Source organism: Podospora anserina, chromosome 3 (assembly GCF_000226545.1).
Source record: "Podospora anserina S mat+ genomic DNA chromosome 3, supercontig 2".
Taxonomy (NCBI): Eukaryota; Fungi; Ascomycota; class Sordariomycetes; order Sordariales; family Podosporaceae; genus Podospora; species Podospora anserina.
The window spans coordinates 598178-615253 of NW_001914856.1; the positions used below are offsets into that span (position 1 = coordinate 598178).

The 17076-nt window shown below is 53.8% G+C and overlaps 6 protein-coding genes across 6 annotated transcripts; 3 read left to right on the forward strand and 3 right to left on the reverse strand.

Moving 5' to 3' along the window:
• Positions 1-376: 376 nt before the first annotated feature.
• Positions 377-2866, reverse strand: PODANS_3_3480 (uncharacterized protein; the record flags this gene model as incomplete). Its single annotated transcript, XM_001909098.1, has 4 exons — positions 377-951; positions 1019-2348; positions 2403-2449; positions 2572-2866. Coding segments are annotated over 4 exons (2247 nt in total), but the record flags the coding sequence as incomplete, so codon positions are not given.
• A 1527-nt stretch (positions 2867-4393) lies between these two features.
• On the reverse strand, positions 4394-4942 carry PODANS_3_3490 (uncharacterized protein; the record flags this gene model as incomplete). The annotated part of the gene is made up of 2 exons (XM_001909099.1): positions 4394-4729; positions 4802-4942. The coding sequence occupies 2 exons, from the start codon at positions 4940-4942 to the stop codon at positions 4394-4396; spliced, it is 477 nt and encodes a 158-aa protein (XP_001909134.1).
• Positions 4943-5479: 537 nt separating this feature from the next.
• Positions 5480-6810, forward strand: PODANS_3_3500 (uncharacterized protein; the record flags this gene model as incomplete). The annotated part of the gene is made up of 4 exons (XM_001909100.1): positions 5480-5502; positions 5571-5786; positions 5847-6648; positions 6706-6810. 4 exons carry the CDS (start codon positions 5480-5482, stop codon positions 6808-6810), a joined length of 1146 nt encoding a protein of 381 aa, XP_001909135.1.
• Positions 6811-7498: 688 nt separating this feature from the next.
• On the forward strand, positions 7499-8403 carry PODANS_3_3510 (uncharacterized protein; the record flags this gene model as incomplete). The annotated part of the gene is made up of 5 exons (XM_001909101.1): positions 7499-7655; positions 7725-7740; positions 8003-8090; positions 8157-8219; positions 8275-8403. The coding sequence occupies 5 exons, from the start codon at positions 7499-7501 to the stop codon at positions 8401-8403; spliced, it is 453 nt and encodes a 150-aa protein (XP_001909136.1).
• An 836-nt stretch (positions 8404-9239) lies between these two features.
• Positions 9240-10982, reverse strand: PODANS_3_3520 (uncharacterized protein; the record flags this gene model as incomplete). Its single annotated transcript, XM_001909102.1, has 2 exons — positions 9240-10486; positions 10673-10982. The coding sequence occupies 2 exons, from the start codon at positions 10980-10982 to the stop codon at positions 9240-9242; spliced, it is 1557 nt and encodes a 518-aa protein (XP_001909137.1).
• A 3347-nt stretch (positions 10983-14329) lies between these two features.
• Positions 14330-17065, forward strand: PODANS_3_3530 (uncharacterized protein; the record flags this gene model as incomplete). The annotated part of the gene is made up of 1 exon (XM_001909103.1): positions 14330-17065. The coding sequence occupies one exon, from the start codon at positions 14330-14332 to the stop codon at positions 17063-17065; it is 2736 nt and encodes a 911-aa protein (XP_001909138.1).
• Between the last annotated feature and the right edge of the window lie 11 nt (positions 17066-17076).

Consider the following 17076-nt stretch of genomic DNA (forward strand, 5'->3'; position numbering starts at 1 on the left):
CTCCCCCCCCAGCCCTGGGTTACCCTTTTTTCAGGGGATCCAAGAAACAAAAACAAACCCAAATCTAGTCTGTTGCCCAACCGCACAAACGTAACAAAAAAAAATTCCGCTGGAATTGCCTATATCGGCTCCTCTAGACTCCCCGCATCGAAACCAGAAAAAAAGAGCAAAACAAGTAAAAGTAGAAAAAGCAAATTAGGTAAAGAAAAAAAAAAGGATGTCGTCGGAGTCTGTGAGTTCGTGCGTGCATGTAAACATCTGGTGTCCGTGACTGCCCCAAATCCCATAACCTTTACACCACGTTGAGTGTCTGGCAGAATCTCGTGAAGCGAATAAAAATGCGAATAATGGCTTTTCACCGGCCACCATCCTCGTCTCATTTTGGAGCAGGAGGCGTAGGCGGCTCCAACACATGCGTGTGATCATCAGCATTAACCACCTGCCCCGGTCCAACCTGCCGACAAATAACTGTATCTGACACCCAAGGGTCCTCCAAAATCTCGCTCATCTGAGCGCGCGTTTTTGGGTCGAGATCGAGCATGCGCCCAATGACATGCCGGCTTTCCCTGGGCAACAGTCGAAGGATACGCCACGGGCCGCGGATGACTTCCTTCTTTTCGCCGCCGTCTTGGCCAGACGGCCGCTTCTCCTCGCTCTTGGACTTTTCAGGCGCAGGTTGTCCTTCGACAAAAGCTCTCTCAGGCGTGTTGTTCAAAGCGGTCATGGATGCGGATGGTGGAAGAATGAGCTTCTTCGGGTCGTGACCAGGCGTTGGATCGGCAGCAAAGAGCTTGAACGAGCTATCGGTAAGACGGGGAAGCTTCCAGGGGAAGCGTCTGAGCGTCATGCAGCAGTAGATGATGGCCAACGACCAGATATCCACCGCTTGTGGGTCGTACTTCTTTTCGTCGTAGACCTCAGGCGCAAGATATGGATCTGAGCCGACGATACCTGTACATCAACCAGTCAGTAAACTGCCGCATGGCAACACCATCTCCAGGAAGAAAAAAAAACTCACCAGAAGCAAGAACAGTGCTCGTCTCAAAAGGATATTTGAAGACATGGGCACTACCAAAATCGATTATCTTCATGATCCCCCGCTCGCTCACCACCACGTTGTCAAGCTTCAAATCCCGATGCGCCAGCCCCATGCTGTGAAGATACGTAACACCGCTCAGAATCTGCAAGAAGCAGCAAGTGACTTCTTCTCTCGCCATCTTCCCCGTCATGACAATGGCAAACAGGTCAAACGGCGCGTATTCCATCACCTCGTACCACTTGCCCTTCTCCTGGACAATGTCAAGCGTCTCAATGATGTTGCCGTGGTGCAGAGAAGACCCCATGCAGTACTCGGCCGTCAATTTCTTGACGTATTCCCTCTCCGTCTCATATGAGTGGCGGGGTCTGAACTCCTTGACGGCGAACACGGTGCTGTCCTCGGCGCGCTTCATCAACCGCACAGAACCACCCGCTCCAGCTCCCAACACCTTTCCAAGCTTTCCATACTTGGAAGTGAGACCGTGGTCGTTGTCGAATGGAATCTGGCCGCCCTTTGGCGTCTTGATACCAGACCGAACCGAAGCTGCTGGTGATGAGGTGCGCTTGACCTTGCTGCCTGGCCCCAGCTTGAAGAACCTCTTCAGATCCGCCATGGAGCTATTTCGGCTGTGGATAACGTTGTCGTCGCTGTTGAGGCGCTTGTCTCCGGATATTCTGGGCAGGCTCAGGGTCGATGAACTGGGCGAGGCGTTCTTGTTCTTTTTCCTGGTGAACATGAAGCGGGACTCAATTTGTTTTGGTGTTTGACGCTTGCTCGCGGCGTAGGGGTCATTAGCCTCTCCAGTTGGCGGTGCTTGTCGGGAATAGAACAGCGAGGCAGCGGCTGCGCGGGACGGACTGCTATCGCGAGACGGTGGGACAGAGCTGGCGGGTGAGTTGGAACCACTCCCGGCGCCGAGCGAGAACAACCCCTTTCGGTGGTCACCGAGAGCGGAATGGTCTCTTCCATCTGACGTCGCGGGCCTCCGTGACACCCGCTCTTTTTCGGTCGTTGTAGAATGATGCTGGACGGATAGACGAGCAGGATTGACAGGTGCAGGCTCGTGGAGCGAATCTTGAGGCGTGATGATATCTGGCATGCGACCCAGGCGATCTTGGTTTCCGGCCGGCTCTCTCTTCAGTCCTGCTTCCACATTGTCCGTGCCGGCCGGTGTCAGCGGTGGCGTATGCATTTCTGGACTCCTCCTCATATAACTGCTTGCTTTTAGGTGCGGTGAGCCCTGGTGGCTCGCCGAACTTCTTGTTGCTTCCCGGCTCGGTTCCCGAGAATCATCGTCGCGCGATGCAGTCTAAAGCCGAGATCGATCAAACGTCAGCCTTAAAGTTCTAGGAAAAAAAGAGACCCTGAAAAGCAAAAGACAAAGTAAGTTCTGAGACCACCCCACAAGGCCTCGGCTGGATATCTGATCCCATACTAGAATCCGCCACAACCAAGACAAAGACACCATCGATCGATAACCAGACCCACACGCCAATAGGCCCGAAAACCTGGAAACCTGGAAACGTCGATACGTACCCTGGATACTGGTAGCGATACTGGCTCGTATGAGAAAATGTTCATGCGGCGTTCCTGGAGCGGACAATTCCTCAATCGCTCAGAGAGATCACGTATTTCCTCAGATGTGACCCGTCCGGGCTGTCCGAGTGAGACATTGTCTGTGTTGGCGAGGAGCGATGCATCTTCAGGGGTGATCTCCTGTACCGTCGACTTGAAGCGGACGGCGGGGGAGGATTCGGCAGCGGGTTCGTCTTTTGGGGGAGATATCTCGATTTTTGAGGGCTCTAGATGATGCGTACGACGTCGAAATCAGCAAGGTGTGTCTTTCGCTAACAAACAGCGGACTGGAAATCCGTGGGGGTTTGGGGTTGAGTGAGGGGCGATCGAAACAGTGCACAGTGAGTGAGTAGGTAGTGTCCCGGTGAGACTCACCTTTGTTCAGGATCTCGTGCTGCCCTTCCGGCGCCGGGGCACTGGAAGCCATGATGGAGATGGTCTAGAAGAAAGCGGTTGCGATTGCGATTGCGCCTGCGCGAAGAGGGAAAGCACGATGATAGTTTGCAGGATCCAAAGATGGAGACTGGAGGAAGCAGAGCAATCGGGCCCAGAATCCTAGATGACGGACAAGAGACGGCTGCTGGCTGGCTGCGCCTGAACCGCGGCGGAGCGCCGAGAAGAGAGGTGCGCTATACGCTACGAGGTCGTTGCGACGTGGTGGGGCTCAGCTACTTGTCCGGTACCTGGTTTGCAGTAAGACGCGCCACTCAACGTTGGCTGACATCTGCGGGAGGCACGGGTACCCTTCAAGCACCTGAGCATCACCACAAGTTCCCAGGGTTCTCCCAGGTCCTGAGCGAGGGCGGCCATTTCCGGGGCCTCACGGGCCCGGCAGTGGGTCTTTTTTTTATCAAGTCCCCTGATCTCTTGATCTTGTCCACTAATTTCTTCCCACGAGCCTGACTCGCAGCGAGCATTTCACCAGCTTCCAACTACCAGTCTGTGGCGACCAAAGGCATACGCGGATACGGGCGGGATTTCCTCCTTGGGTAAGGCACCTCACGGCTGTTTGGGACACCAAAAAAAGGCTCACTCACGCACAGTCTTCCAGTGAGAGCTGGGGGGGAGGGGGGCATGGGGGGCACCGACGTAATGGAGGGGTCTCCATATCTCGGATACATGTGAGGCTCACTCCGGAAGGTGGGCTGGTTGAGAAAATGATCTCTCCGATCTCGTCATCCATCTTATCGGATCCAATGTTTCTTCTCTTTCCAATCAGAAGCTGGAAACTGCCAACAACAAGCAGCCAACGAGCTCGAACACGTGTGAGTCGCATGGAGGTTGAGATGCATGATTCCGAGAGTCGGTTCGGTCGGGGCTCGGCACGCGAATCTTGTCCTTCAGTGACATGTTCACGGACAACAACGACACCCCGGCCTCCGTCCCAGCCTTGTCTCCGCTGTCCGCTGTCCACAGAACCTGGAGACCGGCCGCGACACCAAGAACCACCGGAAACACGTCTCGCAGCGCTCATCCCGTCTTGTCTCTAACGGCCAAGTTCCACGAGATCTGGGTTTTGTCTCAAGTTTGTGATCAAAAGCTCGGGCGAATCTATCAAGGTACCTACGAGGCAAAGCTGTAAGTGGGGAAGCTGCACACCCACCCATGCTCCCACTATCAGCGCATGGTACCTCTTGAAATCATACAACTGGTGGTACATGGTGATATATATACAAAACCACAGCTACAATGCTATGGCTATTCCCGTCTCTTGTCGGATATCAAGATGTTTTGCAAACAACCGTAACGCCCCCAAACCCAGCCTGTCCTCTGACCCCTCTAAGCAACCACAGAGATGCCCATCCCCCTGGCTTGCCAGACAATCGATCTGCAAATGCCTTCTAATGACAGACCGGACAACCGGGGCTCTGACTGTTTGATCTTTGCAATCTCATAGACATGCTTGAGACTAACTGACCCAACAGTCTCGTGGCCTGGCTTCTGGGCACCTTTCCTCTTGCCCTTCTTTCCAATCGGGACGTCGGCCGCATTGAGCAATAGCCATGATGTTTGAGGCGTCCTGATCTCGAAGTGGAAGGTTCTGTCGGGCCGGACGGTGACTCGGACGGGCAATGGCGTTCCGACGTTGATGTGTGTCGTCCTCGCATTAAACTCCTACATATCCCCCTTATGTCAACATTTCGATGCCGAGCTCCCCCTTCCTCCTCCCTCTTGATTTTGACCGACCTTGCAGAAATCCATCGACTTGATACCCTTGGAACCGAGGGCAGGACCGACGGGAGGACTAGGACTGGCTTGGCCGGCGCCGACAATGATCTTGACGACCTGCTCGAGGCCCTTGGCACCACCTGCCGCTGCCTTGGACATTGTGAGGCTCGGTATCGACGGTTGTTCGGGAGGGAAATAATCGGTGACTCGGTCCGAGGGTGCAATGGCGTCGCGAAAAGGTGTGGGTTGACAGCTCCGGAGCTGGGGTGGTGAGGTTCTCGCGAGCGGCGCCGAGCTGCTCCAGACCAAAAATTTCGGGTGGGCGGTTGCACCGCTTCAGCCACAGCCGATGTGCCCGTTCTTGGAACTTCCAGGAGCGGTTTCAGCCACAAGTTAGACTTCTGGATGCGCGGCGTAGTGGGGCTTTTTCAGAGAGAACCCTGTTTTATAGGGACCCGTGCGTTGGGGCGGAGGAGCAGTGACGTCCAGTGGATGATAGCGTGCCACCGAATACAGCGGATAGGAGATTAGCCCCTCCTCTTTCCATCTTTTATTCGAGGATCTCTTTTGACGGCGGTGAACGGCTTCAGACCTTGCTCTTTTCACTCTCTCTCCATTTCGACCCAAAGCACGGTTCTGACGATTATTATCGCAACGGTAACTTTTCACCCCTTCCTTCGCAAACAAACCGCAAACATGTTCAAGTGGGCGCAGCAGCAGTAAGAACCTCTCCATGGACGGACTGTTGTTGTATTGGTCGACTGACACCCCTTTTTTTCTCCCTTAGGCTCGCCAACGTCGCCGGCACCAAGGAGCCCATCTATGGCCCTGAGGCAATCCAGTCCGTTGCCGTCGAGGCCGAGACCACACCCTATACCGAGCTCACCCGCGATGACCTGAAATGGCAGGCCATGACCTCGACCAGCGTCGAGACCCAGAGCTTCTACCTCATGGCTGACAACGGTCAGCTTGGGTTTGCCCAAGTCATCTATAGTAACGTGGCGTAAGCTTCATATGTGAGAGCGACCCCTCTGCGCACACGCTGACACGCTGCATCATGCAGGGGCATCCACACGACCTGCCAGTTCAACTGCAAGCTCTTTAGCCTCGATTCCTCGAAGCCCCACCTCTGGTGCTCGACCCAGCTCACCAACCCCGACTTCAGCGAGGACAAGAGTAGCTTCTTCGCCGACGACTGCGCCGTCGAGCTCTCCGAGGACGGAACCACCTACACAATCAAGTCGATGAATGACGACCGGGCCATCGTCAACTTGACCATCAAGCGGGCCGGTCCCGGCTTCCAGGTCGGCAGGACGGGCAAGACGCTGTTTGGCACCGATCTCAAGAACCCATGGGGCACCATGCGCCATGCTTTCTGGCCACGCTGCACAGCCGAGGGCACCATCAGCACCAAGGAGGGGCCGGTCGATTTCAGGGGCAAGGCCACGTACATCATGGCTCTCCAGGGCATGAAGCCTCACCACGCGGCGGCCAAGTGGAACTTTGTCGACTTCCAGGGTCCCACTTACACGGCTGTGGTGATGAATTTTACCACTCCTCCTTCCTACGGCTTGACCGAGGTGACGATTGGTGGTATTGTCAAGGATGGGGAGATCGTCATGGCGAACTGCAAGAGCACAGTTACTCACACCAAGTCGAAGAGCGACGGGGAGAACGGGTGGCCCGAGCCCGAGACCATCAAGTACACTTGGACGGGAACGACCAAGGATGGCAAGCCGGTCGAGGCTTCGTTGGAGGGTGCTTTGGAGAAGAGGCTCGACAGGATAGACGTCATGGCCGAGGTGCCTGGATTTGTCAAGCAGATTGTTTCGAGTGCTGCCGGAACAAAGCCTTATATCTACCAGGTACGTTTTTTTGTCGCAGTGGTCGTTTTACAGGTCAAGTGCTAATATGAAACGTAGTACTACCCCCAACAACAAAAACTCACTCTCAAGATCAAGGTCGACGGCCAAGAAGTCAGCGAGCAGGGCACCGTCTTTGCCGAGTCCACCTTTATTTCCGAGTGATTTTTTTACAAGTCAACTTGTTTGGAACTACGACGGGAAGTTGAGTTATACACATTTGGAGTTGGCGTTTCGAGGTGTGTCTGATGAGCAGAGAGAGGGTTCTCAAAACAAAGCCACGAAGGTATATAAACATTGACATCCCCCTGAAGGAAATAGTGATGGGGGGTTGAATAATGATGTTGGAGCAGGAAAGGGGGAGATCTCTCACGAACACATAGAGCGGTAGATGGGGGGTTGGTGGTGATGATATGGGGCTCGGTTTAATATAATTGATTCTTGTTATTTAGGTTTTCTACAGTTCATTGTGCTCTTAAGACCAATTGTTCCGTTTGCTTTTTCATATATATTTATTACCATCCGTTTGCATTGTTGATAAATATATTCAAATACTAATATTCTCAGCTTTATTTTTAGGCATCAGCCTTGACAGCCACCCAGCGACTTTGCCCGGGCTCCTGTTAGTGAGGCGCACGGGCCAATAGGGACGAGTTATGCTTGATTTCAAGCGTTGTTCGCCACTCACTCACTTCATTCCCCGACTTACCTACCTTTCCTTGTTGTTTAACTCACCACCATCACCTACCGTTCCAGTTCAATTGTTGCGCGCCATGACCTGTTTTGTCGATATCTACTGAGTGTTGTTTGTTTACGATTTCAATTTCAATTTCTACAAGAAGTCGCGAAGACAATGCCGCCTACTTTGCCGGCCAGAGGTGGTCCCTCCTCGTCGAGGGCCAAGGCGGTGATGAGGAGTGTTGGGGGGAAGGCGCCGCTCGGGGTTGGGAAGGGGAAGGTGGGGGCCAAGAGACATAGGAGGATTTTGAAGGACACGATTCAGGGGATTAGTGGGTTTTATCATTGATGATGATGGGAGGTTGGGGATGAATGAGATGCTAATTATTTTGGGGGGATAGCTAAACCTGCGATTCGGTATGTTTTTGTTGTTGTTGTTTTTTGGGCGGGGGGGGGGGAGGTGGTGAGTCGCGAGTCCAGTTGGTTTGTGAGAGTTGGGGATGCGACTTGTCAAGAACACACGAACCATGGGATCACAAGCTGGGATGGCGGATATGTTGCTTTGCGACTTTTCGTTCCGAGCGACTTGCTTCCCCCCTACCCGACCGACCACCACCACCACCACCACCTTCAAATCATCAGACCGAAGAATTTACCTGCTAATATATACATCATCCAGTCGTCTCGCCCGCCGCGGTGGCGTTAAGCGTATCTCGGGGATGATCTACGAGGAGGTCCGTAAGGTTCTCAAGGATAGGCTTTCAGTGGTATGTTTTTGCTCACCACTCTCACCCACTCTCCTCCCTTCTTTGACAGGACTAATATGTTGATAGATCCTGAAGGATATCACTACTTATACCGAGTATCGCGGTGCGAAGACCGTCACGGTCGAGGATGTTAGTCCCCCCCACCCCGCCCCAACCTCCATTGATCCAACTGACAGAGAGTTAGGTCATCTTTGCCCTCCGCCGTATCGGTCGTCCGATCTATGGTTTTGATCCCGAGACTTATACTGCCCCTACGACGGGAATGAGGAGAAAGGCGATTGCGGGCGCGTCGCAGGATATGGATCAAGACTAAGGTCATAAATTCGTCTGTCGGAAATCTTTCCTAATTATTCTGTCAACGGCGTTTTGGGGGTGTAGGATATGGACGGAACACAAGGTTGGCGTTTTGGGTGGATAGGCTGCTGCGGTGATTTTTCACTCGGTTTATTTCCTTTGCCGCGGGCATCCCAAAGTACAACGGATTCTGGAGGCAATTGGCAAACCATTGGTTCTTGTCATTGGGGATAAACATGTTGGTCACGGGGCACATACTATTTGGGATGGGATGGGCCGGCAGGTGTGTGTACACCGAGTTTGCAAGGGTTGCAATTGTTTTAGGGGAATTCAAAGTTGGTACCTTATTGAACCTCACTGCTGGGTTTGTGATGTGAGCGGGTGTCTCGGGAGGATTTGTTGACTTCGCAACCCAACCGGATTGATGTCAGCCCCCTTTTCAGACTTATCACCACAAGACAAACATTCCACTCTATACACACACACAACCATGAAAAGCAAATGTGATAAATCAGGTATAGATAATATTAATGTAGGACTCTTTAGCGAAAGTCTATGTGGTATCTCTTGAATGAATAACGATTGGTTGTTGTTATTGTTGTTGTTGTTGTTGTGGTGGTGGTGGTGGTATCGCAGATTCCCCCCCCCCGCCCCCCCAAAAAAAAAAAAGAGTAGGTGACCAGAAACAGAACGCCGTTGCCCCAAACCCAGTATCCAAAAAGAAGCAATTTGCCGTGTGTAAAAAAGCGATTGTGTAGTTCCCGACCAGCCCATGGTATCAAACCCAACAAATAAAAATGAAAACCCTTTTTCCACCGTCTCTATCCCCTCCCTCTCTTCCCAAGCTCGTCAGATTCATCTCCTCTTCCCATTCCCAAACTCACTCACCACCCTCTCCAGCGCCTGCGCCGCCTTTCTTTCAGACCTCCTCAACCACCCCCGGTTCAACCACTCCGGCAACACCATCTCCTCCTCCCTATCTCCCTGTCTATTGTCCTCCCCCCTCCCCCCCACAGGAATCAACCCCGCATTAGCATGCCCCCTCGCAAACCCCACCTCCCCATCCCTCCCACATCTTTCTTTCGTCAACCTAACCGCCTCCCTCAGCATATCCCCCCCCAACCCCTTCCCTCTATACCTCGACTTGACCGTCCAAGCCCTGATCACCCCCTTCCCCCCCTTGAACGAACTCAAACTGCCCCTCTGTTTATGCCTCTTGAAATTGGGATCTGACTGCCCCGCCGGACGGGAAATATGCAACACCGTGACCCCAATAATCTCCCCCCCGTACCGGCAGGCAATAACGGTGTCCTGATCTTCGGGAGAGTCTGACCCGAGAAAGGAAGGGGTGATGCTTTCGGCGAGGCGGATGAATGGGGAGGTGAGGTACCGTACGGTAAGGAGGTATGTCGTTACCAATGACGAAAGGATCATCAGTTTTGTTCCGAGGTCGGATGAGGAGAGGAAGAAGTGGTAGGTTATGGCCAAGGTGGCGATGAGGGAGGAGAGGGGGAGGGGGTGGGTGATTATATGGCTTGAGGCGGTTTGTCTTTGTTGGGCGATGCTATCGGCGATGAGCTTCAACGCCGCGGTTTTGTCGGGCTTGGAGGTCAGGACTTCGAGGGTCAAGGGGGGGATCTCATCTTCTTCGTCGAGGGTGGTGGTTGGGATGGGCGTTGCTGGGCGGGAATGGGATTGGGGGGTTGGTGGTGACCTTCGGAGAGAAGAGGGTGCTAGGTTGGGGGTTGATGGGTTGGAGGACATGGCGCTGTGGGGGAGGACGAGGTTGGCGCGGAGGAAGGTGAAGAATGCTATTGACATGAAAATGTAAGTTTGGTGTTTTTGATCAAGGTGTTTTGTTAAGAGTTTAAGCGACGTGAAAAATCTTGGCTGTATCGGAAATGTAACGGTGATGTTTCTGGTGGACATGGCAGTTGGGGCTTGGTGGGTGGGATTGAATGATGCCCCGCACCGGGATTTTTGGTTTCCCCCTTTGGAGATTTTTCTCTCCCACGGCAGTAATGTGTCGCGTGAGAAGTCAAGGTGGGAAAGGGGGACAAATCTCCAGAGACAGGATAAACGAGGTGCGATATTGAATGTAACTGAAAACCAATTTATTTCCCGAGACAAGACAACATGAAATATGTCTCTTGAAGAGTGGTGACATAACTCTCTCCTGAATAGCGGGGCATGTTGACATTGGGAAATTTTTCTTGGGCCGAGGGGTCCCAATAGAGGGGTAGGTAGACTCTAATGACAACAGAAAGATGAGAAAGAAATGGACTCACCAGTACTCGTCTTCAACGCGGGCATGGCATTAATCCTGTCGACAATGGAGTTGGGGTGGCAGGCGCTCAGGTCGAGCTCGGTGACGGCCTGGGGTGATCCGTCCATGTCATAGACCGAGTATGCGTATCCGTATGTGCTGGATTTCATCGAGTCTGAGAAACAAGGCCGCGGACGGCAGTGATGAAGAGGAGTAGTGCGCCTGAAATGGGGGAAAATAAAACAAAGAAAAATTGTTAGCCGCGTTTTGCTAATACAGGGCCCGGCCCTGTGGATTTCACCCCTCCCGAGACTTGGGACTATATCAAACATCCACTATGGCCTGGGCTGAAGCAGAGGCAAATAGTAGATAGGAGGGTGGCATGGGATTAGGTGTAATAAGGCCGGGACTCACATTTTGGGGGTTGCCCGAGACCAGCAGCTTGGGTATCGATATTAGACGACGTACAGGACGGGAGAGGGGGGGGGGGCAGACTTGGATATTAAAAGCAAGATAAGGGCCAACCGCCTTCAACGGGAGAAGATGAAAATGACGACAGAGAATACGGTATAGATGCAAGCATCGACGGGCATGAATCAGCGGTACCAAACTCGAGGAGTCGTCCAGCGCCTCCAACGGGGTGGCTTTGCTTTCACGACAGGAAAGAGGAGATAGGGGTAAGAAGCTCCAGCTTTCCGAGACAGTCGAGATCACGGCAACTACAGGGCCTTTCCCTCTTTTTAACAGTTGTGGCCCGGCACCGATGAGCATGACCGGGGAGGACCCCCCGTGCTCAGACGACGGACGACCGAGTCCCAACCAAGGGGAGAGTCTGTGGGCGAAGCGAGGGAAAAAAAAAAAAAACCACGGCTGGGGTGTGAGTTTGGGATTGGGGGAGTGCAAAAAGGGTCCAGACTGATGTTAGTCGATAAGGTCGATAAGAATGAAATACAGACCAATGAGGCGTCATGATTAGGGGCTTCGACCGCGGCCTTCTCGCACGGCGTGTGCCAACCAGAGCGGCTTTGCTGTGCGGTACCACACACACCCTCTTCCTTCAGAGCATCTCGCGGCGTGGTTGGCTCTCCTAGGAGCACATGCGATGATGCAAGTTCGTGCTTGTGATGGTGACGAGTGGACCCCCTCTGGCGCTGTTCAACTTGTTTCGAGATGGCCCATCGCAGATAGCCGAGTGGACGTTGATTTATCCAAGACTTTGCTGACTTGCATGTTGTCTCTGTTTGAGCCGTCCAAAAGGATTAAAAGAATACGCAGATCACGAGCGGCACAGAACCATAGATTCATCATCCTTCCAGCTCACCCGGCGATCCAGAGAAAGAGAACAGACCATGATAGGACCCATGGTTCCATGATTCCTCCCGAGTGCCAAAAAGAAGCCGGCCGCTGTTTGAGACCGGCCGGCGCCAGGACCCTTGCGGTGGGGATGCCGCTCGAAAACAGCGGGTCTCGACGCTGTGAAATCGGGGGCTTCTCCCAACATCCAACACCCAGCATCAACTTGAAACAGGACAGTGCCGTGATGGCCATATCATCAGGTTGTATTCGTGGGATTATTCCCAGAAAATAGGAACAGAAAGCTGCTCGCTGCCATTTCTGGCGAGGCGATGAGAGAAACACATGGACGGTATAGGCAAGAAGGGATAACCCAAACGCTGCTGGCCATGTTTGAGAGTTGTTGTCACAGGAAAGTGAATGGAACGTGCCCCGCCATCGCCGCCTCGACCAGCAAAAAGCTTGAATCTCAAACACCTAGGCTGCAGCTCCTGCATTGCTCGCATCCATTTTCGGCAGTGTCTTACGTTTTGCTGGACCAGTCTTCATTCAGACGAGAATGGACCCTGATGCCTCGAGGTTGTCTGACATTTGGACCATCTTCTCATGATCAAGACGGGAGCCGCCGTGAAAGAAACTCTGTTGAGATCAACAAGATAACAGCATCTTTCTTCACATGTTCAAGGTTGAAGGTGATATTGTTATACAACGCGGGGTGGTTGGCGCTAACAATGTAGGCAGAAAATCCCCGTTCGTCAGTGAGCAGGGAGCTCCCAGTTGCTTCAGAATGAGAGTTGCACCGAGAGAATCCAGCAAGGTTCCCCAGGTTTGCTTTGCATGAAACAATTGGACATCGGCGGGGACGGGCGAAAAAGAAACACTCTTATCGCTCGAGACCCAAGAATACCAATACAGCAGCCCGTTGCCAACACCCCGCGTACCAAGCTTTGGTTAGACGGGTGCCAGCCTTGGCCTCGAGTAGAGGCGGCCGCTCCGGGGGATGAGAACGGGGACGGGCTGCTGTAGAGAGCGGAACGGATGGGCACCGGGGTGGTAGCGACCGGCCTGGTCGGCAACCAACTCGATCGTGTCGCCGGAACCTCGTCTCGTTCGGTGAAGACCTCAGCTGAGAAGAGGCTACGAGGATGAAGATAACGGAGAACCTGGATTCCGAGGAAGGACTTCCAGGACCGTCTGTTGGTGCCTCGGGACCACGAGTTCTTTTCTTTTCGTGTGGCTCACGCAGCCTTGCCTCTGACTCCTGTTCCCTGTCCCAAGTCTTCCAACCATCATGTCTTTAGCTCACCATCTTCTCTCGGTCAGGTTCGAACGTCAGACGGCATCTCAAGAACACAAAGATCTCATCGGGTCTCGTTAGCCAGTGTTAACGGAGCGCCAAGAGCCAGCATCTGGGAAAATCTGCCTCGCGGGGTTCAAGCCACGGGGGCTTACGATTGGCCCGCCGTGCAAGCCCCAACACACACGAGGCAGATCCGTTGTGACCGGAAAACGGCAATAGAATACCATAGTGCCAAGCCAAGCGGCCACAGAATATTTAGGTAGTTCAGGAGAGAGCGGTGATGAGTTTTCCACACTCTGAACCTACTTCGTAGAGAACAGGCCACATCATTCATTGATGCCATCTGCCGGACTCAGGAACGGACTCGAAGCGGGAATCATCGATCGGGTCAGCTTGACGTCCAATCACAGCACCGCGCGCTGGACAGACACTGAACAGCGTTGGCCAAGAGGCAGCCAATCCTCATCGACCGGGCCTTGGTACCACGCTCTGCCGCCTCTTGACTGCATAGCATGGGTCAAGTCCTACGAGTCCTAATCCGCTGCTTCTGCTTCTGCTTCGCTGCCTCTGCCAGACAGCTAGGACCTTGAGAGGAGCAATTCCGCGACCTGCCCCTGCCCAGTCTGCCTTTCATCCACTGGCATTGTTCAGCGCGCACGGCGAGATCCCAAATAAAACTAAAATGGGTGGCGGAATGCTCTTGTTCGTTGCTTGCCGTTAGCTCTCACTCGCCCTGTCGTCTGTCGTCCCGTTCGGTTGGTCAGAAGAGAAAATCGCCCCTCTTTGAGAAAGCTCTCTCTGAAAGTGCCACGACCTTTTTGTTGTTGCCATTACAGCATCACGGTCCACCAAAAATGGACCTCAAGAAACCCTATTCCCTCCTGGAGGACCACTCTCTCCAGTCCTCAAACTCAAATCACCCAACATTCCGGTCTTCACCACCCCTATTCCGCCATGGCCGTCTGTTGACAGACGGTGGGGATGGGGCGAGCTTCACTTCAACCTCGCCCCTCTCCCAGAAGCTCACTGACTTTGACCAAGACCTCGACCTGGACTTGAATGAGCAACCCATGTTGTCCTGCGTGTATGTATTACCTAAAGGAAACCCATCAGCGAGAGTCGGTTGTGCTAATCCCATCCAGATCCCAAGAGACGTCCCAAGAAGATTGTGCCCGACACAGATTCATCGTCTGGGCTGCCGTGAAACGCAACGAGTCTCTCAGGAAGCATCCGGAAAAGAAGACGGAATGCCCCCTTCTCAAATGCAACCACAAGCTCACCGATCACGAATCAATGCTCAAGCATCTGGCAGGGTGCAGATATCTTGCCTCGGGGGAATACTGGTGCTATAACCACATGAGGGTGGAGCACTTTGACGATATCAGATGCAAGAAGTGTCTCGGCCATCCATCCCGGGCGAAGAAGGTCCTCACCATAGCCAAGAAGCTTTTCCACGGCCTGGGCCACAAATCAAAAAAGGGTCAACAGGGCTCTACCATCGACGAGGAGCGGACACACCAACCACCACCGAGTTACGAATCCATTTCTCGACCGGCGCCAGGTCCACCACTGCCTGGAAATGCCGCCGAACTACCCCTTACCGAGATTCTAGAAGCCGACTCCAACGAGATCGAAGTCCCCATGGCGCCACAACAGCAACCGCCGCCGCAGCAGCAGCAGCAGTATCCGACGATTGATCCACAAGACCTGCTAGTCCCCCAACCCATCATACCGCCAAGCCTCCCAGAGCTCGATGCCAGCACCATGGAGTGGGACCACACGCTTGACATGGCGATGCCCCAGATACCATTACAAATGCCGATAACATTACAGGACGACAGCATGCAGCAGTTTGGTTACGTCAGGCCGCCACTCCAGCTAGCGACAAATAATCCATACGCCCGTCACCAGGCGCCTCCTCGACCGGTGTCCCGACCAACATCGACTGCTCCACGCAGTAAAGGTCTGTCGCCCAGCTCCTCGGTAAGGTCGACAGCAAGCACCGACACGACGACCAGCAACGTTAGCAACGATAGTAACGTCAGCTACGATAGCACCTTCAGCAACCTTACCACGGACAGTCATGGGACCACCAACTCTTACGATACTGTTTACAGCAATGCCAACTCATTGGTCTCTCCCATCTCGAACTATAGCGGTGGGGCCTGGTCGACACCGGACGGCATGAACACAAACATGACGTCCCCCATCGACGGTGCCATGCTCGAAAATCCCTTTGGCGACGCCGGTTACGACTACAATGGATGCCCGGATTTCCTGCACAACTTTTACTCCGAGTTGCCAGCGGACTTTCCGGTTTCCTCGATGGTGGATGGTATTGTTCCAGACCCTATCCTGGCGATGAATGAACTCCCAATGACACTCGATCTCGATCTCGATCACGCCCCAGGGCCCTCGATGGCAAGCAATGTGGCCGAGCTGCCCGACAACGACAGCAGGGAGATGGTGGAAGTCTCGCAACCTGATCCATGCTGCTCAGAAACGAGGTCGATGGTCGACTCAGCCTGGGAAGTACTGCAGGAGCAGGTCGTGCAATCGATGGTCAAAATCCAGGACATCCGGGGAAATCGACTTGCGCGGCAGCTCAAGTCCATGTCGATTCAGACGATAGCGGAGAGGGGGCTGCGGACTTTGCGCTTGTACCTTGATGGGTTTCAGCCATCGACTGCGGACGACGCGCTGTGCCTGGCGCATCTCGTGTTTGCGTTTGCCTTGGTTGTGTATCAGGAGGGAACGCACAAACGTGTGAGGGGACTATATCTCCAGTCTCTTCCGCTCATGGGCATGATGCCAGAGCAAGACCGTCCGGATTACCAGCAACTGGCCGACTTCATCTGGAAGCCCGAGGGTCTAGCATCGTCTGGTGTCCAGAGAAGCCTGGATACGGTCGGCAGCATGTTTCCAGATTCCAAGGGGAAATCGCCAGTAGGCCACCATGGGATGAGATCGCAGCCGCCAGATATGTTTCGTGCGGCTGCTTGGGATTTCCTTGATGGTGAGCTTTCCAACTGTCTCTTGTCACAAAACCAACCGCTAACGTCGCTAGAACTCGAAATGAAAATGCTCTTCGGGTCCGACTCCCACCTCCACGATCTGCAAGACCCGGCGGCTCTCCTCGTCAAACACACCCAAGACTCGCACCAAAACGGAGCGGTGAACCCGGCCCTCCTACAAACAGTGAAACCCATCCTAGAAAAACTCACCCGGACCTATGACAGCCCCGACCTGCGAGAGAAGCTCAGACAAACATTCCGAAACTTGACCTCTGGGCAAACTTCCAGCATCCGTAAACTCGAAATCGAACTCCTCCACGCCGGCCAAACCACCCTCCCCTCCTCTCGGTACTACGACTTCTTCGTCCCCCAAACCCGCCAGCTCATCGACGAAGTCTACCTCGTCCACGACCCCGCCCTGGGAACCCGCCGGCGAAGCGACTACCACAGCCTGGGCATCACTTACATTGAGAACCTCCTCCCCGACCTCGACAACTTTTCTTCTTCTTCTTCTTCTCCTTCTCCAGAGCAGCAGCAACAATCAATGGATGATTACCTCAACCTTGCCACCTCCTCCTCCCCACAACCACAACCAACCCCCCAACAGCAACCGGTACCAGACGACCGAATCGTCGAAGCCGACTCCAAATGCGACGAGTGCGGCTACCGGCCAAAGGGACACCCAAGGTGGTTCAAAGGCAGCATGGCCAAGCACAAGAGGCTGAAGCACAGCCGCGAGCCGCCCAAGATTTACAGCTGCAAGTACCCCGGCTGCACGAGCCAGTACAAGACCGGGCGGGACACCTGAGGCAGCATCAG